We start from the raw sequence: 24,368 nt of genomic DNA on the forward strand, positions 1-24,368 counted from the left end.
AGGAGAGAAAACAAAGACTTAAGATCTTGGACAAAAAAACAGCAGAAATATTGAGGCCTATATCTAAGAGTACAAAAAGCTAGTCAGAAAGATAAATTAGGAATTAATTATGGAATTATTAGGAATTACTATGGAAAAGAGGAAATAAGAAAAGGGAAAATGCATAGCAATTGGTAGAATGCTTATTGGGCAAATGATGGAAGGCAGGAGCTATGTCTTGGTGATCTTAACCTATTCTGATAGTCCGCATTGGGCCTGGCATACAGTAGGTGTTCCTTGTTTATTTGGTGAATGAATGAATCAATTCATTTCGATCAACAACTGTTCAGGGGCTACATTCTATGCATAGGACACTATTCCAGGTACTAAAACTATCACAATGAAAAATCAAGCTCCCATCCTCAAGAAGCTTTCAGTCTAATGAGGCTAGGAGAGCGACATGTATACATAAGTAAGTATAAAACAAGTTAGAAAATGGGCAACTGTCAAGGGGATATAAAGAGAGGAATCTCGGGAAATTTGGAGAGATGATTCTCTGGGGATTAGTGTTGAGTAGAAATGAACGGTAATTTCTGACTTAGGGTAGGAGTTGGTTTGAAAGTAGAATTTAGTGAATCTTGAAGGATGGATAGGATTTCAGCAGCTAGAGATCAGGGATAGGTGGGAATTAGATAAATTGCAAACATGTATAAAAAGTACACATAATTATAATAAAATATTAGCATTGAAGTGTGTTTATTATTCTAAAATACATCTATATGTTCTATGTATCTATAACTTGTTTCCATTCATTCTTTAAAAAAAAAACCTACCATGGAATTGCCTTATCCAAGAAATCTTTAAGAATATAATAAAAAAAAACTATCTGAAATTTTCTTCAAGTCAATTTCCAATCCATGTGATAGCATCATATGCTTGCCAAGATGAATTAATTTTTGAAGTGAAACTTTACTGTATCAAATCATAAGAATCAAACTCCACTAAAGATCAAAAAAATAGTAATTCCTTCATTTCTTTTTCCCATTATTTTGCAATTTTGGCAAAATACTATGCTGCTAGTGGAGCAAGACTGTTCTTTACAGCCCCCCACTGCTCTTTTCTCCAAGTGATTCTATTATCCAATAGGTATTTTCACACTATAAACAAAGCCTGAAGCAATAAATACAATTCATTAAAAATAAAATCTTTAATGTTACTGTCATTCAACAAATATTCACTTATAATCCATTCTGTATAAAACACTATGCTAAGTGTTATTGTGAAGAAAGCTGTACAATATGTAGTCTCTGTCTTCAAAGATAATCTGGTAGGGGAAATTAAATACATAGGGAAAAATCTACAATAGGAAGCAGCATATAATAAATGTCATAAGATCTATGTACTATTGGAGAACAAATGAATTTACAGAGTCAGGGTCATATCAATTCAATGACCAAACTTAAAAGGAGAAATAAATAGGAGCTGGGGGAAGTGAAGGGAGAGGTACACTAACTCTATCAGATCTTAAACCATAATATAAACCAGTAACCATGAAAACAATTTGGTCCTAGTTAAAACATAGAAAAGTTGGCAAATAGAATAGATTATAGAAATAAATGAACAGAAACAAGTGAAGATAGTAGTACTATGTTCAGTAAAGTTAAGGATAGCAACTGTTGGGATAAAAATTCCCTATTCAATAAAAAATTCTGGGAACATAAAGCCTCTGGCAGAAATGAGGTCTAGACCTTTTCTATACTCACTGCCTCTACTACCTCTCTTCCCTCTTCCTTTTCAACCTCTGTTGTTTGTGGTCTATCTTCTGATGTCATCACTTTACTGAAATTGCTTTGTTCAAAGTCACCAGTGATCCCTTCATTACCAAACATGATGGTTTTCCTTTCATTCCTCTTCCTTTTTGTTCCATCTTCTGCATTTGACCCTCCTAATTACACTCTCCTTGAGGATATTCTCTTCTCTCTGGGTTTCTATGACATTGCTCTCATCTGATTCTTGACCATTCCTCAATCTCAATTGCTATCTCATCAACCAGATCACGCCCTGTGAGGGTGTTCCCCAAGATTCTGTCCTAGGCCCTCTTCTCTTTCTGCTATAATATTTTAGTAATCTCATTTGTTCCCATGGATTTAGCCATTATTTCTACATTGATTACTCTTAGTTTTATATATATAATTTTATAAGAGTAACATACCATTATGACATTGTTATAATTATCATATTGAACCCTAATCTCTCTGCTGAACTTCAGTGCCTCATCAACAGTTGTCTATTGGACATTTAAAATAGATGTCCTGGGGATATCTGAAAATCAACTTAACTAAAACAACTCATCTTTCCATTTAATCATTCTCTCCTTCCCTTAGGTTCCTATTTTCATCCTCTTTCCAGTCTCCCGGGTTTGTAACTGCAGCATTATTCTTGACCCCTAACTCTATCCTAAACTTCTAATTTAATAGATATTTTGTCATTTTTCTCGCATCCAACGCTTTCTCTTAATGCACAGACATTTAACCTTAGTCAGGCCCTTATCACTTCTCATCTAGATAGACAGCATCATCCTCATTGGTATCCCTGCCTCAAATTTCTCACCACTTTCTCAAATTAGTTTTTAAAGCCTTTCACGACCTGGCCCCAATCCATTTTTGCAGCTTCATTGCATATTACTCTAATTTACATACTCTTACAACCACTCAACTGGCTTTCTCCCGATCCCTTCCATATGATATTCCATCTCTCATCTGTGTGTCTTGTTATGGGTCATTGCCTACAATCTACCCTCTCCACTTCTTTGCCCCTAAGGCTCTTTTCTCTTCCAACTCAAACCTCACATTTTGCACAAAGCCTTTTCTAATTCTTCCCCAACTGCTACTGTTCTTCCTCCCAAACTAGCTTGTAAATAACCACATAGTTTAATTTATATTAATTTTATATTTACACTGGATATATTTATATATGTACTTGCTGTTTCCTCCTACTAGAATCTACTAACTGATCCTCACTAAGATCTTGGCTATCCCTTAAAGATACAACTTGCCTGGCCCCTTTTTTTTTTTAAACCATTGTATATCTCTTCTTTTCCTTAAAAACACAATTCAAGTACCACCTTCTACATGAAAACTTTCTTAATCCTCTCAGTGGATAGTATTTTTTATGGAGTAACATGAATATCTTAGTGCAGTTTTAAGTAATAAAACATTTTGGGACAAATAGCCTTTGTTTTCTATTTTATTAGAAAAGAAGCTATTTTGAGTCAGGGTTCTTTTGTTAATTTTATTTGTATTCCTAGTATCTGGTACAGTGCTAAGTGCTTAATAAATAATTTTGATTGATTGATTTGTTAGCCTAAATGTACACATGACTTACATATAAAAAGGTCACATCATTTAAAAAATTTTAGAACAGATGGAGGAATCTTTTCCAACTAGAGTTAGAGAAAGAATTCTAAATTTAAATAAACAAGGGATAGAGTTGACCATTAAAAAAATAAAATGAGCAATTTCATAAATATATATAACATTGAAATATTTTTGCATTAACAAAATCAACTGGAATTAGAAAAGAAGTTAACTGGAAGGAAAATCTTTGTAACAAGTATCTTTGATACTGATGCAGGTTTGATCTCCACATAATTATGAAATTGAAATAAATATATAAGAATAAAAGCTGTTCCCCAATAGATAAGGGGTCAGAAGATAGGAACAACAATTTATCAAGAACAGAAATATGCCATAGGCAACTAAAAAGCTTCAAATGTAAATCATGTAAATCAAAGGCAACTCTGAGATTTCAACTTATTAATCCATAAATCTGGCACCCTGACAAAAGATGAAAATAGAAAATAGATACACTAAGTTACAACTGGAGCTGTGAATTTAACTAATGGTTTTGTAAAACAATTTGAAACCATAGTCCCAAAGTCATTAAATTTGATCTTCCTTTTGACCTAGTAATACAACTGTAGGTATATGATACAAAGAAATCAAAGACCTAGAGAAAAAATCTGTACCTACAAAAATATTGTAGCAGTGCTTTCAAAGCAGCAACGATCTAGAAAGAAACTGGGGAGGGCAGGTAGGTGGTGCAGTAGATAGAACACCAACCCTGAAGTCAGGAAGACACTTAACACTTCCTGGCTGTGTGATCCTGGGCAAGTCACTTAACCCCAATTGCCTCAGCAAAAAACGAAACAAAACAAAACAAAACAAAAAAAAAAAAACAAAAACCTGGGTACTTATCAATTTGAGAAAGACTGAAAAAACTGCTATACATGAATATTGTGGATTATTTTACATCACAAGAAATGACAAATATAAAGAATTTAGAGAAACTTAGAAAAATGTGACTAAACTAATTCAGAGTAAAATAAACAGGACTGAAAAAAATTGCAATATGACCAAAAAAAATGTCATGGCATTTGGAAAGATTTCAGAATTCTGACCCACACAATAACCAACAATTATTACAGAAGACTGATGACAAAACAGGCAAGTTTCTGTTTCTTAACAGAGAAGTGATGGATGGATAATAAAGAGAAGACATGGTCAGTATGTTGATTTGTTTTGTGGTACTGTATGTATTTATAATAAGTGAAAGCTTCTATTGTGGATGGGGTTGGGATAGGGAGAGGTAAGTTAATAGAAAACTAAAGGAATGAAATAAAAGAAAAGATGATCAATAAAATTCACAAAAAACATACACCAAAAAACACAAAAGAGGTCAGAAAGAGATACAAATTACAATTTTGTGGTTACCTTGTTAAATGTACAATACATTTTTTTAAAAACAAATGATATGGAGAAGTTCATAATTGCATATACAATCTTCCGATTGTCTTTCCTCCCCTTCTTTCTAGATTGAAATGTTTGTGTTTATTGAAAATTAAGTTCATAATTTCAAAAAAAGTAAAATAATTAAAGAGTAGAGAAGAGAAAAGGATCACTTTTGGCTGAAGTGTTCTAGGTAGCTTGGAGAATATGGCATTTGAGTTGGGTCGTGAACAATATAATATGAAGTTTCCATAAGCAAAGGAGATGACAACAATGGATCGAGTTGAAAACAAACAGTTTTTGGTGATCAGGGGGCAATTCAGTTTAGTGAAGGGAAGTTCATGTAAGGAATGATGAGATGAAAAAGAAAGGTTAGAACTATATGAGAAATTCATTGGACCCAATGAATGATTTTGAAAAGCTGATATCTGGCCTCATCACTACTATCTCTGGACTAAATCCCATATGAAAATACCAAAATATACTAAATTATAACAGAAAGTACCTTCTTTTTTTAAGTGACAATTTTAAACTCTTAATTCTTCAGGAATTCCCTCATTCATATATGAGCATTCCTCAATAAAGACAGAACTTGAAAAGGTATTTTAATTCACCAGTTAGTTCTAACCAAATACGTATTTTGCACCCAAGACTGTTGAAATCACAAATCCAAATGGCTGAAATAATTTCACTTTTTAGTTCTTTGGTGGACTGGTGGTTAAGTCAGCCGCTTCTCATTAATCAATATTCCTTCTCTATGACAGGCATTGTTCTAGAGGAAAGAGGAAACTACCCTTTGCACCAATGAGAAAATGAATACTTACACATCCCACTGTAAACTCCTGGCTCAGGGGTTGTCAACTTAAGTAAAGGAGAACTGGAGGTCAATTCTTGCTCTTGAGCCTAAATAAATAAAGGGAAAAGCAGCAAAAAGTCAATTTTCAATGACATACCAGAATTACTAATATGTGTTGTACCCTTTTGTTTGCCTTTCCCCCCTAATTCTTACTTCCTCTACCAAGCTAAGCTTCTTGAGACAGGGATTATATCTTGCACAACTTTGCTCACCATTATGCTCAGAACAGAGTAAATACTAGGTAAATATTTGATGAATGATAGAAACCCTAATGATTTTCTTTTTAAATTTTCTGCACTGGCCAGTATGGTATAATGAGTGGTAAGAAAGCTGAGCTGAGAGAAGTCTCTGGATTCAAATCTTAGTTCTATTCCATGTAAAAGTCAAGTAAATTTTTTACTTTCTCTGATCCTCAGTTTCCTTATCTATCTATACCTCTCAGGATTTTGCCACTAGTAAAGCATAATTTAAATGGGAACTATTGCCCCCATGTCGCCACCATATCCAGATTCATCAGTGTGTCATGTTTATTGTTAGGAGCTTAAGATTGAAAGAAAGAAAAGTCCCACTACCATCACCATTATCTGGCTCTGAGTCGGCACTACCAATAAAAAAGGCAATGAGGGAAAACCCAAATCCATACATGTACGTGTGTACATATGTATACATATATGACTATACAAATATATATGTATATATACCTAAATGTATAGATAAATAGTCCTGCTTAGTAGTTAATTTTTGATACTGAAAGATGTTGATACTAATTTTTATAAATTGGTTTTTGGATCAGCTGTGAATTTCAGTGAACTATGCTATGCAGGTTGTCTGTTGTCCTAAAATAACTGAAAATAACAATTGAATCTTTCCTCTGAGAAGTTTAAATTATCCATGTGTATTATACTCTTCTCTTCACAATTTTTCTGCAATGCATGTGGGGAAATCATGCAAGGCATGTAATGCAACTTTCCCATTTTACAAAAGGAAAATATGAAGTCCCAAGGAATTAAGTAATTTGACACAATGCCCAAGTATGTCAAAGACTGATCAGTGTGTTTGTATTATTGTTAGGAACTTAAGATTGAAAGTGAGAAAGGCCCTTATTGGTCATCTTGTCCACTCTCCTGATTTTACAGATGAGGAAACTGAGGCACAGAGAGCTGAGATGAGTTGTTCAAGGTACCATAGTAAGTACAATTCGAACCCCGATACTTTCTGCCTTGCCTCTCTTCTGGCATATCCTTCATGATAATCTAAGATTGCATTCTTTCTCCTGCAATGCAGTCTTTTCACTTATATCAAAGACTTAGTTAATACAGTTTTCTTTGTCTTGCTGGTGTATTAAAGGTAGAGGTGAAGGTGAGAGGGCGAATCTATGCCCACAGATGCATCTGCCAGGACATCCAATTATTCCCACTTCCTGCCTCTAGTGGCACAAGTACAAGATGGGAAGACATGATTAGGAGACAATCTGAAAAAGCCTAGAGGGTTTAGAATGCTATGAGCTTAATATGCATCAGGAACCAAGGACTGGGATGGTAGCTAAGGAAGTTAATGAAATAACAGGCTGCATTATAAGAAGTCCACATATAATGCTAAACTCTGCTCTGTATATACATACATATTTTATTCAGTTCTGTCGGGTCACATTTTGATACTGATACCAATAACAATATGGAGAGTATCCAAGAGGACAATAACAATGGTAATGGACATTGAAATCAGGCTGTAGGAGGATAAGTTGAAGGAAACAGAGATGTTTATCTTGGAGAAATGAATACTTGGGTTGGGGTTTGGGAAGTGGGGAGATATGACAGTAGTCTTCTAAGATCTAAAGGACTCTCATGAGAAAAAGAGATTTGCCTGGTCCGAGAAAGCAGAAACAAGAAGTAATGGATGGAAAGTATGAAGGGGCAGATATAGGCTTGATAAAAGGGAAAAGTTTTGAATAATTAAAGGTATCCAAAAGTGTAATGGATAGCCTTGAAAAGTAATGGATTATTCTTGCTAGGTCTTTATGCCAAGGTTTATGACCACCTGCATTGTAAAGAGGATTCTTCTTTAGGTATGATTCAGACTTAGATAATTTCTGAGATTCATTCTAATGATGAGTTTCAGTGATTCTGTGAAATGGGATATCCACTAAATTCTGCTGTTGTTTTCAATTTTGTAGGTAGGTAAACTCTAGACTTTTTAGTACTGTGCTGAAGAGTTCAGAAGGCTCATGTTCAAATTTTGCCTCCAAACAACTCTGATACCAGGAGGAACTCATACTTTCTCTGAGCCTTAGTTTCATGTCTGTAAAATGAGGATAATAATGCTTTCATTATTGATAATAATAGACAATGTTGCTGTGAGGCTAAAATGAGATAATGTATGTACAGTACTCTGCAAATCCAAGTGTTTGATGTGTGATATGATGTTGATGATGATGCTAGCAATTCTGTAAGCACAAAGCAGTTCCTACAAAGTTGGAAAGATTTCAAGTACAATTCAGATAGAAAACTCTGTGTCTTCTGCCTGAAAGCAGGGCCAGATGACTCAGGAAAGGCTCACTAGCAGATGGTGGTAGTGGCAGGTGAGGCTCATGATCTTCCTGCCTAGCCACACTGATCAATTTTACGATTATTTTGAAGTTTTGAAGTATTTCAGGAGACTCTCCACCTTTATCTGTTGGTCCCCTACTATGAATAACAAAGGTCTTTAGATATCTGCTACTAATCATCTCTTACCTGATCATCTATACGCACACCAGCTTGGGTGAATGGCCTTTCATCACCTTCTCCATCTGCTGTCTGTGGTCTCTTGAGTTCTTCCTCATATCTCATATTACACAGGGTTTCGACATCAACATCAAATGTCTCATCAGCACAGAATATGGCCTCAAGAATGTCATCATCAGTTGTGAATAATATAGTATCTCCAAAATGCTCTGGGGCTAAAAGAGTAATAAAGATATAGAGAACTAAAAATACAAAGCCATCCACTACCCAAGTTCTCAATTTTAAAAAGGTCATAAAACTGAGAAAAAAACCAAAAGCATGAATGATGTTCCATAGCTCTTCTTAATTCTTTAAATTTCCATTATTCTCCATACTTTGGGCAGACAGAATCTGACTTTGATAAGAACAGCACAAACCAAATATAATGGGGGAGAAGAACCACATTTCCTGGAATGTATCATTAAATACAATGTGTGATACCTACTATGTTTCCTATGTTTGAATAGATAGTTTTATAGTATCTAACCTCTTTCAATATGTATGAGTGTAGGCAGCAAAAAGAACGGAAATGGATTAGGTGTTCTGAAGAACAGTTCTGCTATTAATTTCAAAACCTTGAGCCAGTCATTAAAACTTCTAGGCCTCAAGTTTTGCAAAATGAGGAGACCGAAATAGTTGATGTCCAGGGTCTCTTTTGGCATTAATGTTCTATGCTTTGGGTTGTAAATTTCTCCTTGCTTCAACATTTCATGTTCTATATTCCATCTAAGGCCCCTACTAGCTTTAACATGGGACAGCTAGTAACTAATGGACCTGGGAAAGTGACAACTTTCTTCTGTGATACTAAGTGCTTTTTTGCCCAAATTCCCAGGAGAAGAGGGGTAGAAATTTCATTTAATGTTCTTCTGAATATACTATACCTCCAGTCAGTGTTCCCGAAGCCTTGGCAATTTCTCCTTTAAATATGCACTGTTCATCTAATAACATAGTCATATATTTTACTCCGCGAAAAGAATGTATCCGTGATTTATTATAATTCCAAACTCTAATCATGGCAACTTGGCAAGGATGTACAAAGTCAATATAAATATAGTGAGATTTCCCAGGGGTAAATGGGGCCAGCCAAAGATGCATATCATCTTGGGTCCTATGCACACCATCAGTTAGGTTGGTTACTACACGGGGATCTTTACCATAGACTGGTAAAATGTTAATGTCAGGGGGTTCAGCTTTTATGTTAGAAATTTGTACAGGTTCTCCCTTGGAGCTAAAAATTTCAATTCCATTAAGGCCAACGTAGTGTCTGTCTCCCCAGGTTGATTTGATGTCAATAACTAAGTGTTGTCCATGAGGTAACACGGGAATTTTAAAATCACTCTCATCAACCACATCCATGGAATAATCTTCTTGCCCTTTCAATAACTCCTGCTTTCCTTCCTTTGTCACTGAGAGTTGTTCCCCATGTCTACTAATCTTCTGCTGTTGCAGGAATTCATCAAAGATATCACCCTGAAATTCCATATTGGATATACGACCCCGATGAGAGCGATTGAAGGCTGTGAGGGAGTTCCAGGACTCCTGCAGAGTATGTTCTTGTTCACTGTGCCACCTGGATCGTGCCATCTTTGTAGATATGACAGGAAAGGTGTCCTCTAGAAAAGAGAAACATTTTTGTAAAATTTTAAGATCTTCTAGTGAAATGTGTACATGTATTAATAAAATGGAGACCTTTGGATACCAAATGGATTACTTGTGAACCATTAAAGAGTTTAGAAAAAACATATGGTTAGTCCCAGAGAAATCTGTGTCTTAGAAGGCTGCTGCAACTATGTCAGTTTGAGCTGCAGATAAACTAACTCCAACTCTGTATATTTAGTACACAACATCTCAGTAAAGAGTGGCTTTCAGTTTTGGAACTAATTAAACAATTATTTGGAAGGTGGAAATTAAAAAAGATCCAATGACATCTCCAAGATTCAAAATTAGCAAGAAAATCTCCATCATCTTCATGCCCTATTAAAGATGTAGAGCATATGTGCATTTTGGACTTGGAAAAAAATCTTTCTATTTCATCCTCAAGATGACCCCTTCTATTGTTTTATTTTCTTAATTCATTTCATTTTCTTACTTCCATCTAAATGTAATTCTTCCTTAACCAATAATTTACAATTGCTGCCTTTAATTCTTCATTACCCACTCTTTCCTTAACCTTCTATGTAGTACTTTTCACTCCCACCACTTTGCTAAAGTGCTTTGCTAAAAATCATTGCAAATTAATTTTTATTGGTCCTTATACTTTTTGAGTCCTATGAGTTCAAAACTTCTGACACTGTTAACCATCTCTTCTTCAGGCTTTTCTAACTCCTTACTCTCATGATTCTGTTCCTTTTTTGTCTTTTTTAAAAATATCTTTCTAATTCCCAACTCTTAAATTTAGAAAAATCTAACAGACTATGTGATGGGCCATCTCCTCATTTCTTTCTATGTTCCCATTCACTCCCATAATTTAAATGCTTACTTCCATGTGAATGAGCCCTAAAAATTAGCCCTTTTTTCCAATCCCATTTTTCCTTATGACTGTTGTTGCTACTGTTGTTTGCTGTTCATTTTTGAAAAGGACTAAAGACAACACAGGGGTGATGTCACAATTCATAGATGAATTGTATTTAAGTGAGGCAGAGTTGCATAGTCATCAGCCTCATTCTATCTTCCAGAGTCATCAAACTCCTGAGCAAGATACAACTCAAGATGACTTTTATGACTGTTAAAACATTTTGACAAAGATGCCATATTACCACCTCAAACTCAACATGTCTAAAATCAAACACTTGAACTTCCCTTTGAAATCCCACTTGAATTTCTCTGTTAATTTTTTCATTTTTCTATTCTCTGTTTTCTCCTTTAGTAAATTTTATCATTTGACTAGTCAACTCCTAATCCCAAATTGCCAAGTGCTGTTGGAAGAAATCATGAAATTGTACTGACAGGTCTACTACAAATTTATGTTATCTAAACTCAATTAGACCTTTGTGTCTACTTGACAGTCATATTTCCCACAAAACCTATTCCAAATCTTATCTACTCTCTCCATTCCTAACTCTCTTTTTTCTTATTTTATTCTCAGCAGATGATTTCATCTGACATTTTACTGAGATCAAGGTCATTTCAGTTCCCCTATTCTATTCGTTTGGCTTTCCCATTAATCCTTGACCCATTTTCCTTCATACCAGTGCCAAAAGGAGTGATCTTCCCTTCCTGCCAAAACTAACCCTTCTACTTGTATATTTTCAGTTTCAGGGCTTTTTACCACCTCTGTAATCTTGTTCCAGCAAGGATGCCTTCTCTCTCATTTAACTTTAATCTCTCTCTCTCTCTCTCTCTCTCTCTCTCTCTCTCTCTCTCTCTCTCTCTCTCTCTCTCTCTCTCTCTCTCTCTCTCTCTCTCTCTCTCTCCTTATAGGTGGTTTCCTTTTCCTTAGTCCTGTAACAGGAAAGAAGCAGCTAGATAGTGCAGTGTATAGAATGTAGGATTTAAGAGTCGAGAAGACCTAACTAATTTCAAATATTGCCTCAGATACCTACTAGTTGTGTGACACTAGGCAAGTCACCTAATTTCTTTCAGACTCAATTTCCTGAAATTCCTAAAATGGGAACAATATCAGCATTAATCTTAAAATGTTGTTTCAATTATCAAATGAAATAACATGTTTAAAACTTTAAAGTGCTATCGCTATCATAAATTCCAGCAACTGCTATTAATACTATTAGTTAATAGCATTAACAATAATTAGTAATAAGCTCTTTTCTTCTTTATTAAAAACAAAACAAAAATTTCCCCTGACCCTCCAACCCCTTCAGGTTACTGTTATTCTTCCTCCCATACTTGGAAGCTCATTTGCTTCAACCTTTTGCAATATGATTTCAGACCCTACCACTTTAAGTAAAACAGCTTTCTCTCAAGTCACTAAAGACCTCCTGAAACTAAATCCATGGCCCTTTTTCTATTGTCACCTTTGGATCCTAGATCTAGATTCAGAAGGGACACTAAAGACCATTTTCCTTAGTATTCTGCTGCATTTTAAACATTTGATCTATTCTCTTCCCTTGGCTTCCATGGCACTGCAATCTCAGTGCATCTTCCCCTGCTGCTTCATTGTCTCTGTTAAACACTTATCTTCCTTCTGTATAGGTGCTTACTTAGGCTTTGTCTCTAGCCCTTTCTCTTCTCTCCTTGCTCTATATGATCTTTTTTGATGACTCCATGCATCTCCATAGCTTCAATCCTATGCATACAACTTCTAAATCTTGATTTTTATTTCCAAACTCCTTACTATAACCTCCTGAAGCTTTAGTCTTATTATTCCAAAAAGCATATTGACATGAGTCCCTTCAAACAACATATCTAAACTTCACTAGTCTCTACACAAAAATCTACTTCTCCCTCATGACCTCTCTATTTTTGTTTGTGGTACCATCATCTTCATACCCAGGTTTATAACCTTGGCATCATTTTGAATCTTTTGTCTCCCCTCACCAGACACATCTAATCAATTCCCAACATGCTCTGTTGATTCTCTGTAATATACCTTTTGCTTCTTTTCACTCCCATTAAACCAAACTAGTTCAGATCCTGCTTTCTTTGTGCCTAGATTATTATAATAGCCTCTAAAATAGTCTATCTCTATTTTATCTCCTCATCAACCTATTTCTCACACTGATGCCTTAGTAATTTACCTAATACACCATTCTGATAATGTTACTTCCAGTGGCTATTCACTAAAGATTACGTACTGAAAAATGCATGATCTCTTTTTTAAAAAAAATTGTAATTTTTGACATTAACTTTTATAAGATTTTGATTTCCATTTTTTTCTCCCTCCCTCCTCTCCCCTTTCCCCAATGGCAATCAGTCTGATATGGGTTTTACATAATGCAATCTCTTGATTCTGGCCTTCAAGTACTTCTACAATTTAAGCTCAATCTATTGGTATAATTTTATAATAACTTTCATGTAATCTACATTTTAACTATATTGAATTCATCTCTATCCTATCTTCTGATCCTTTCCTTTCCAATCAATGTCATTTTCCTTCCACCATTCTTCTGGAATAGACTTCCTTCTCTGCTGAAGTCTTCTCAGTCTTTCAAGGCCCAATTGAGATGTCATTTCTTCTACAAAGCTCTGTTTCATAATACTTGATGGAAACACGTCCTTAATGTTTTCATAACCCTTTCACACTTATTTTGCCTTTTCCTACACCATTATAGTTATTTGTATTAATCTTCCTGCATGGTAATCTTAATGGGAGCAAAATGTAGAGATACCTAGATCTTCAGTGCTTTGCTTAAACTAGGAATTTAGTGAATGTATGTTGATTTGTTTGTTGAATCCTAGTAGCCGAGACTCTTTAATCCTTTTTAATGATAATTCTGTATCAGTTCTATCTTCTTCTTCACATTCCTGTGTCCTGGTGATTCTGCTCTCTTGTGTTCCATTCTTTTCCTTCCCATCAGCCAGCCACTCACTTAATTTAGGCCCTTATGACTTCAAGTTTGGCCCATGGTGACAAATTCATGACTGGTTTCCATGACTCCATCCTATACACTATCAGATTAATAGTTTTTAAAACTTGGGGCAGTATTTAACATGTATTGGACTACCTGCCAAGGGGGGAAAGGAGGGGAAGTTGGACCAGAAGGTTTTGCAAGGGTCAATGTTGAAAAATTACCCATGCATATGTTTCGTAAATAAAAAGCTATAATAATTAAAAAAACAAAACAAAACAAACAAACAAACAAAAAAAAAACTTGGGCAGTTAGATGGCATAGTGGACAGAGCACCAGCCCTGAAGTCAGGATGTCCTTAGTTCAAATTTGATCTCAGACACTAGTCTTGTGAATCTGGCAAGTCACTTAATCCCAACTGCCTCAAGGGAAAATAGTTTTTAAACCCCTTCTTTGACAACAACACTCTCTTGCTAAAATGGTGCTTCCCATTTCCATTGAAAAAACTCCTTATATGACATTCAAAGCTTTCCATAATCTGGACTCTACCTTCATAGTTCCTACTGCTTCCAGACAGAACCTTCCATTTTCACCAGGGCAGTTTACTTAGTATTTCCCCAAACAAGGTTTATGCTCTTCTACCCCCGTGATTTTGCTTATACTATTCCCTCTGTTGAAAATGTCCTTCCCTTCCATCTCTACCCATCAAAATTATATCCGTTTCTATTTGGCTTAGTCTCCTATTACTAGATCAACTAATCCTGAAGGGACCTCTCTTTCTCAACTTTTATTTCATTTGTGACATTCAAGTGGCATTTATCACACATTATTTTTGTACCTAAGTTACTTACAAACATGTCCTAATACCTTCCAAAGATAGGAAGCTCTTATAAAGCAAAGTCTGGGTCTGCTATATCTTGTTATTCCCCCACAGTAGTGATTATAGGCATTTGTCAGTAAATATGGTCAACAGACATCAATTGTTTACAACCAGAAAACACCATGATTTCGCTAACTTTTGTCTTTTTGTCAGAGAAAGAGCTTTTATATCTCTGTACCTAGCAGGTTCAACTTCTCATATGGATTTTTGTGATTTACATTCATTATCTTCAGTTACTATAATTTGATTTCTACTTGCTAAAATAAATGTCATACATGAAAATAAGAACATCCAATACTGAATGTATTTTGTGCCAATCAGGTGACCTGTGTATTTGGGGCATGAAGGTTTAGCTCCTTTTGTTAAGTTTTCTGACCCACTAATAACATGAATAATGAATTCCAAGATGGAACTTGAGACTTTTTCAATCAAGCAACAAGTTTTTATTAAGTACTCACTATGTACAAGGCACTGTACTAAGCTCTAGGGTTCCAAATACAAACAAAGAATGAAAGAATTCCTACTTGCAAGGATGTTTCATTCTTATGGGAAAAAATAACAAGTACACATGTATATATGTATGTTTGCACACAAGGGATAAGGAGAAAGATACATAGATGAATGTTGCTCAATCGTGTCCAATTCTTTGTGATCCCATCCATTTGGGATTTCCTTGGCAAAAATACTTGCCATTTCCTTTTCCAGCTCATTTTATAGATGAAGAAACTGAGACAAATAAGGTGAAGTGATTGCCCAGGATTACACAGCTAGTAAGGGTCAGAGGCTGGATTTGAATTCAGGAAGATGAATCTCCCTGGCTCTAGGCCTGGTGCTCTGTCTACAACATCACTTAATTGCCCTAACAAATAAATAACAAGTAGTTAAGTACAACACATGTTAGGAAGGAGTGAAGACACTGTAAGCTGGGAAGGGAGGTGAGGAGCATAGATCAGAAAAGTCTTAATGCAGACGTGGGTGCTGAAGTTGTGTCTAGGTGACAAGGGAGTACATTGCAGGCATGGGTGATGTGGTCTGTGCAGTCATTCATTTTCCAGAGCAACTTGCCTAAAGAAATACAAGAAATAAATCCCAAGCCAGGGGTCCCCTTCAATTATCAAGTTTTATGGCCCTATGATATCAGAATTTAAATTCTATTATAATGAAATTATTTTAAGGAAAATCTCTGTGTAACAAAAAGATGACCAGGCTGCAGTAGAAGACAGTCTAAAAACAATATAATTCTGCTTAATTAAGAAGGCAGTGAAATGAGCACTGGTTCAGAAGTCAAAAAGGCTGGTTTTAAATCCCACCTAAGAAACTTACAGTTGTTATGAACTTGGGCAGGTCCCAAAAACATGTCTAGAACTGAACTTCCTCCACTACAAAAGGGGGGAGTTGGACTAAATGGCCCATGGATTCCCTTCCAGCTCTAAAGCAGTAGTTTAATGATCTACAATTCTTTGAACAAATGATATGAGCCTGTGAAGCTAAAAAAAAAAAAAAAAAAAAAAAAAAAAAAAAAAGGAGCAAATTCCTTCCACAAGCAGTTAGCCCCTGCACCGTGGCACTATCAAGGAATATGACTTGCATATAATGGGTAATTTATAATTTCTAAATATCTTTTCTTTTTGTTATCATGACTCTCCTAATAAGTGCTAAATCCCAAAGGTTGTTAATGTCATTGAGCCTTTGAATAGAAATGACTAGGCATAAATTAAAATGAGACAATCCATCAGATTGGAATAATAGCAGCACCCAGTGAAGCCTTAAGAAATTCTTGTTTATGTTTACCAAGAAAGCTAATAACTGCCCAGCTCTTTGGGAGGTGGGAGTATGTCCGAACATGTTTCAGATATAGGCAGTTCTCACTAGATTTAATATCCTTTCTTCTTTGCTCTCAAAAGATAAGAAGAGTATGTATATGTGTGTATATGAGCACACACACTAACAGTGCTCAAGTACAGAATTATTTTCTCTTCTTACCTTTATTGGTCAGCCCTTCATCTCCATGATTACAATTGAGAGCATCTTTTCTGGAACTCCTCCTTCCACTGATAGGGCGCTCTGGGCCATAGCGGTCCTTATTAGAAAGTAGGTCAAAAATATCTAAGTCATCAATGTCCTCTTTCTCAGTTCTTGCCTGTGGCTTGTCACTTGCAATGGCACTGCGGCTCCCGGCCCGTCCTTGTTCCCATTGTAGGCCTTTCTCATTTTCCTCATTTTCTTCAGTGAATTCTTTAGTGATGTCATCTGATTGCAGTTTGACTTTTAAATCAAGAGGCTTCTCTGGACTCAGCCAAGGAGGTTTCTGTTTCTTGCTTTCTGGCTTCTTATCTTTCATTTTGGAAAAAGACTGTAACCAAGGTGGGGTTTTACTAAGAGGCTGGGAGACTTTTCTGCCTGTGAGTTTTTCTAATTGTTCGGCTACACTGAGTTCATCATCAGAAGGGTATTTCACAATTGAGGGTTCTGGAGGGTCACCTGGTGCATCAACCATGGATACAGGAGCAGATAACACTTTTAAGTCCTCCTCTAATTTGGACAAATTGTCCTTTGTGCAATTAATAGAGTTCATCTTTATATCAAAGATATTTCCATCTAAGGAGGTCTTTAAATGTGATGAGGTTTCATCTAGCCGCGAATAATTGAAACTGGGTTCCTTGTCACCATCTGTCCTGCATGTGTCTTTGTTTTCTTCCATATCAAGATTAGCAGAGCTTTCCTGTCCATCATTTTTAAGGTCAATTATGGTGCTACAATCAGCAACCAGCTCTCCGCTGCCTTTTTCTAATTCTCCATCAAATACAAGGTTTTCATTCACATAAAGCTTCACTTTTTTTGCACCTATGTCAAGATCCTGAAAATATAAAAAGAAGTGAAGATTTGTGGTATCAACTTTCTGCATCACAATGTTCTAGAAAAAGAGGCAATATTGAGAATTGAGAATCGTTAGCAATTATAGTTTTTATAACACTATTAAGAAGTTAATTCCTGACAAATTTCACTTCTATGTAAACTAATTATTCTGTTAAGCCAAAGAATTAAAATACCAGAAATATCTGTGGCCCTATTTTTTTATTTATATTTAGAATTTTTTTTCCACAGTATATATGCATGAGTAATTTTTTTATAACATTATCCCTTGTATTCATTTTTCCAAATTATCCCCCCCCTCCCTCCACTCCTTCTCCCCGATGACAGGCAATCCCATACATTTTACATGTGTTACAATATAACCCAGATACAATATATGTGTGTAAATACCATTTTCTTGTTGCACATTAAGTATTAGCTTCCGAAGGTATAAGTAACCTGGGTAGATAGACAGTAGTGCTAACAATTTACATTCACTTCCCAGTGTTCCTTCTCTGGGTGTAGTTATTTCTGTCCATCACTGATCAACTGGAAGTGAGTTGGATCTTCTTTATGTTGAAGATATTGTGGCCTTATTTTTAAAAAATGATGTGATGAAAAAGCCACTGAGCTGGGAATCAAGAAGCCTGAATTCCAGTCTCTGCTCTATCAAATAGTTGAATGAACTTTAGGCAAGTCATTTACCATCTCTGAACCTCAGTTTCCTGAAGCTGTAAAAAGAGAGGGTTGGACCGGATGATCTCTAGTTATTTCCTCCCTGGATAGGAAAAAAGCTAATTGTTCTTGAGCCTTTCTCAAAGCTTTGATTTGCTACTGTTAACTATGATTTTTGTAGCAATTTAGAGTTGAGAGCTATCAAGCATGTGCTACTCTAGTTTCAATCAGTTGACTGCTATATGGTTGCCTCCTATTTTTTGAATGAGTATTAGTTTGTCAGAAAAGTTAATGACCAAAGAGCTCTTTGAAGTGTTTTTATGGACATGCTTTCTCTGTTCATCTCAGGCAGGGAACAAATATGTGCTCTGAATCAATCAGAAAATAGATATTCAGTAATGGCAATATGGACAAATGTCAATATCTAGTACTATATGTTTTTTTAGACAAAGTCATTTCAACACAAAGACTTGGTAAAATGGAAATGCTCCATTTCAAAATAATAGCTGTCTCATGATTCATTGGGCTTGCATTTCCAAAATGACACCTTTATCTTACTTCTTTTCAACTAATGAGAAACAAATATGTTACTATTGTAATACATCATTAATGTGAAAATATTAATGTTATTTCAAACTAAATAATTTAGAAAGGCAAAAGGACAGCAGTTTTTACTACTGCCCTACCAGCTGAATTACAATATATCTTATTATATGAGAACACAAATTGGCAATATGGAATGCTGGTTGTCATATATTCATTTGGGTATGGTTAGGTTAAACCCTTCATCATAAGATTCTGTCAAAGTACAGTGAGTTTCAATTTAACAGACCATTTTTCTTTCAATTCCACAAATATTTGTTAAGTACTTGCTTCCTTCTTGGTACTGAAATAATTTGTATTTCTATATTGCTTTGAGGTTTACAAAGCACTTTGTTCATAATCATGCTGTGAGACAGGTGGTATAAATATTCTCATTCCCATTTTACAGATGAGCAAGTAAACAAAGTGCCTCATCCAGGATCACAGAGTGAGCAAGTGTTAGAATCAGAAGCCAATTTTCTGACTTCAAGTTCAGAACTTATTCCAGGTTAGAGGCTTTTTTCTCCAGTTGATTATCCTTAATTTATCCTATATATAACTTTTTTTTTTTGCATCCTATCTCCCATTAACACTGTGTATTCCTTGATAGCAGACATTGTCTTTTGCATTTTTTTTTTAATATATCCTCAGTATTTAGCAGAGCCTGGCACACCATTGGTGTTTAATGAATGCTTACTGAATTGATCAGATGCTCACTCTTCTCATTTTGGGTATTTAAAACACCAAGGCAGGAACACTAAATCAAGGAAGCATTTTATGATATGGCATATGTGTATGTATATGCGTGTGAAGGTTAGTTACACTACATAGAACTTTTTTTCTCATTGTGTATCCCTACAACCTCATATAGAAAGGAGTGCGGTATGATGGAAAGATCATTGGATCTAGCATCAGATAATCTGGGTCTGAGGCCCAGTTCTTTTACTTAATAGCTGTGTAACTTTGGCTAAGTCCATTGACCACTGCAGTATTGAAAAAATGAAAGAGTTTGATTAGATAGGCTTTGAGTCCCTTTGAGCAAGAGTTCAATTCTATGATTTAATATATCAAATCCCATCCAGCTCACTTTCATTTTGAAATCTACCAATTCTTTAAGGCCTACATCAAATACCATTTCTACAAGAAATCTTTCCTTCTTGGTTCAGTAATGTGTCTTCGTCACCTTTGAGATTTCAAATACCACTTGATAAATGCAGGAAAGGTGAAAGCCAGGTATCACTTTGTGACCTGGCCTTGTATATATTATGCATAAGACTCTCCTATACTGTGGACTCCATGCGATGAGGGATGACATAGAGCACATTATTTAATCTTTGTATCTATCTCTCTGGAGAGACAAGAGTGATGGAGAAACTAGAAGGTTGTTCTCAAGGTGAGAAGGACCTGGATTCAAGTCTGGTCTCTGATTGGCCAGGGCCAAGTCCCTTAACTCCTGAGGGTTCTCAGCAACACTCTAACATCATAAGGTGTCAAGAAGATGGTGAACTGAATGGGGAGAGGGAAGCAAGTTCCCTATAGCAATTAAAAGTTATGGATCCAGCCTCCTACAATTTTGCATTTGGCCCCTAACTTCCCTCTATGCAATGTTTTATGAACAAAATGAACATGGAACCTAAGAAGATAAATTAGGAAGAGCACATGACCGAATATTTATAGAAGAAATCAAGCTGGATAAAGCATAATCTTAAAGTACTCAGAGAATGATCTAAGATATCTAAAAGCGTATGATTCCAAAAGAATTGATAAGATCACAGTATTATTAATAAAAATTGGTACCCAAGAAGGCATCATCAAATACCAACTAATTACTCATCTCTATAAAAAATCTTTATTAGAATGGTTTACATACATAGCAAGGGCATCCTTGAAGAAAACACAAGAAGGGAAGAGCAGGCTTTTACAGATGATTTTCTATAGCAGACCACATAATCAGAGTCACACAACTGACTGCAGAATATAGAGAATAGTAATAATTCACACATTTATATAGTGCTTTAAGGTTCACAAAGCACTTTACATACATTATCTTACTTGATTTTTTTATTTGAAAATATAAGATTCTCTCCCCTACTTCTCAGGCTTCTTTGTTGGATGATTATCCATATCATTCCAATTGTGGCTATTCCCATATTCTATTCTAGTATGTCTGTCTGTCTGTCTGTCTGTCTGTCTCTCTCTCTCTCTCTCTCTCTCTCTCACACACACACACACACACACACACACACACACACACACACACACAAATAAATAAATGACTCTCATATAGATAAATAGATATATAATTTCTCTTTTTGATGAGGTGGTGATTTCATCCATTCTCATAGGCTTAAATATCATCTTTTATGGTGATTACTCTCAAATCTATATATCCAACCTTAGACTTTCTCTTTGAGTTTCAGTGTTATATCATCAAATGCCTATTTGATATTTTGTACTCAACATTCTGTGGGTATCTGAATGAAAGACTCATCTGTTCTTAGGATCATAGCTCTAGAACTGGAAGGAACTTTCAGAGGTCTAGTCCTATGACTTCATTTTATCAGTGGGAAAACTGAGGTTCACAAAGGCTTATCCAAGGTCATACAGTCTATAAGAGGTAGGATCTAAATCCAGAGCCTTTAAATCTAAATAGCTAACCTTAACATGTTTAAGAGAGAGTTTATTATCTTCTTTCTCTCACTTCCTTTCTGTTGAAGGCATGACCATCCTTCTAATCACTCACATTTCCACCAGAGGTGCCAGTCTTGTTTTTTTATTCTCATTCACCCCACATACTCATTCCTGGAATGTAATTTTTCAATGATTCTGCTTCTTAGAATAAATCCTTAGCCTCTTCAAAATGACACTAAATGCCATTTTCTATATGAAGTTTTTCTTGACCCTTTCCCAATTATCTTATATGTTCTTTTATCTACCCTGTATTTATCCATATAATGTCTTTTCTTATTATGTTATAAGCTCCTCGAGGACAGGGACAGTTGCATTTAGTCTCTGTATCCCAGAGCCTAGGCATAGTGCCTGACACATAGTAGGCTCCTAATAAAGACTTGTTAATTGGCTGCTTAAAAAAAAAAAAAAAAAAAAAAAGCATGACACCATAGAACATAATGCAGCATTAAAATCTCTCTTCCAGCAAGTTAGCTCCTATGATACATTAAGATCACGTAAGGGCACTTAACAGATCCACAGAGAACCATTTAAAGAACCTAGACTCTTATTTTGAAGGCAATGAAGAACTAATAAAGATATCGGAGCCAAAGAAGGTTGTAGCAACATTGCTATTTTAAGAAGATAAACTTGGTGTCAATGTATAGGACTAATCAGAACTCACTAAAGTCAGAGAAGCCAATAAAATTGTTATTGCAATTTAAGAGTGAGGTGATAAGGGACTGAACAAGATGATGGAAGTGGGAACAAAAACAAAGGGACAGATTTGGAAGGGGCCTTATTCAAAGGTATAAATGACAGAACAATAACTGATTTGACATGAGAGGGAATTGAGAAAGATCAGCTTGATGATTTAAGATTCCAAAGGTGATAGACTAGTGTCATATGGCTATTTAAGAAATAAGGAAGTTAAGAAGGGGAATTGTTGTCAGGAAGGAAGACATTCACTTTCAGAAATGCTGAGTTTGCGATGACAGTAGAACTTCCAAGGGGACCACTCTAATAGATAGATGTCTATGTAGAGATGTGACTTAAATGGAAAACAGGATCAAATTTGAAAATAAGATCTAGGAGGCATGTACATAAAAATGTTAACTGAAACTCATTCAATGGCATATAGTGAAGTCATCCTAAAAGTTGTCCTAAAAGATGAAAGCAATGTTTTAGATAGGATAGATGTATTTTACCAAATCACATTTCTGCATCTATAGCTGAAGTCAATATCCATATGAGAAATATTTACCAGAATTTGTTTGTGGATACATCCCACGGATAGAATTTTCTTGTGGAAAGCAAAGATGGTCTGGCTGCTGGGTATGTCTCACAAAACTGGACTTCCCATGTGCATTCAATTTCACTAAAGGAGCCTCACTTTCTGTTAATGTCCCTTGGTATTCCTATAGGGTCTTCTGTTGATTTTCCATGATGAGCATTGTGAAGATAAGTGGATGGACAATGTTTCACCATTTTGATAGGCTTCAAGAAATGAATTCTTTGAAGATCTCCACATAGACTTCTCTGATTTCTTAATATAGTCTTCTTTACTTTCCCCTTCCAATCTTCCCTTTTCTTTCCTTCTGTGCTCATCTCACCATCTTCTGCTTTGTGGTCTCACCAATGCTTAAAGCAAACTTACTTTATTTGACCTATTATCTGCTGAAGTTAGTTTCTAAATGAATAATAATTTTTATTACTGCTAAAAGGCTTACTAAATGCTTTCCTTAATATTATTAGCCACATTTTTGCAGATGAGGAAATTGAGGCTTAAAGAGATTAAAGTGAATTGTCCATTCCACAAAGCTGTTGAGTAGTAAATAAGATTTTCAGTCTTTCTTGATTCTTTTCTTCTTTTGAAACAAAGATCTTCTGTTATTGTTGATTCTGAATGCAAATTTTTTCAATTTTTCAATGTATTTTGCATCTTTTTTCTTCTTTAGACTTTTATGGGTCTATTGCCACTCTGGAAAGTTAAGTGTTTCAATTTATTGCAAATTCTTTCTCTAAGAAAAATTGCCTAAATCTGCTGAGGACAAAATAAATTAGAATAAGTGTCCACTTAGTAGAGTACTTTTAGGTCTCAAATGTTTCTCTGACTCCTGAAAATAGGTGGTTATAACAGAGAGGTAGTCACTGTAGCAAAAGTTCTATGAATGAATAATTTTTGTTCAGTGTTCTCCCCTCCTTTTCACTGATTCATCATCCATTGGCATCACTGAAATCTCTTTGGATTATGGTGCATATTTACCTTCCTTTTAAAATCTTGAAGGAGGCAAATTCCTTTAGTAAATGGAGATTACGCCATCTGGAATGCTGTTTTAGTTTAATAAGTTTTTCCTGGTATTTTTTGTTTTAACATGATAATAATTATCCTAAATATTCTTCCTTCTCCCATTCCATGAGAGCCATTCTTTATAATAAATAGTATTTTTGAAATGGAAAAACAAAACAAAACAAAACAAATGATCTATAAATTGAAAAATTATGAAAACATGTACAATATATAACATCTCTGGATCTCCCCAAAAGGGTGGGTTGGGAGTGTCTTCTCATATCTCTGTGAGTGTCTTCCTGAACAATGACACTATTAAGATGAGATTCTTGTAGGCCTTTTAAGAATGTGATTACTGGTTTTCCTATCTGACATGAGATCTGAAGTTCTTCAAATTTTATAAACACCAATAATATTTTAAAAGTAAAATCAAGACTGACATTATTAGTGCATGTGAAGTATGAAGAACTTTTACTTCTACATTACCTACATTTACCAATATATGTCTCTCCCATACCCCTTTAAAGCCAATCCTTTTAACAATTTTATTTTTAAGTTCAACAAAACAACAT

The 24,368-nt window shown here is 35.3% G+C and overlaps 1 protein-coding gene across 6 annotated transcripts in view; it reads right to left on the reverse strand.

Moving 5' to 3' along the window:
- Positions 1 to 24,368, reverse strand: part of KATNIP (katanin interacting protein) — a 252,434-nt gene that overhangs the window by 30,968 nt on the left and 197,098 nt on the right. For all 6 annotated transcript variants that reach the window (XM_074282774.1, XM_074282775.1, XM_074282778.1 and 3 more), the window contains 4 exons: positions 16,713 to 17,586; positions 9,266 to 9,997; positions 8,355 to 8,560; positions 5,591 to 5,669 (listed from right to left, as the gene is read on the reverse strand). In XM_074282774.1, the coding sequence (XP_074138875.1) occupies positions 5,591 to 5,669; positions 8,355 to 8,560; positions 9,266 to 9,997; positions 16,713 to 17,586 (1,891 nt within the window). The remainder of the gene's footprint in view (positions 1 to 5,590; positions 5,670 to 8,354; positions 8,561 to 9,265; positions 9,998 to 16,712; positions 17,587 to 24,368) is intronic.

Source organism: Sminthopsis crassicaudata, chromosome 1 (assembly GCF_048593235.1).
Source record: "Sminthopsis crassicaudata isolate SCR6 chromosome 1, ASM4859323v1, whole genome shotgun sequence".
Lineage (NCBI taxonomy): Eukaryota > Metazoa > Chordata > Mammalia > Dasyuromorphia > Dasyuridae > Sminthopsis > Sminthopsis crassicaudata.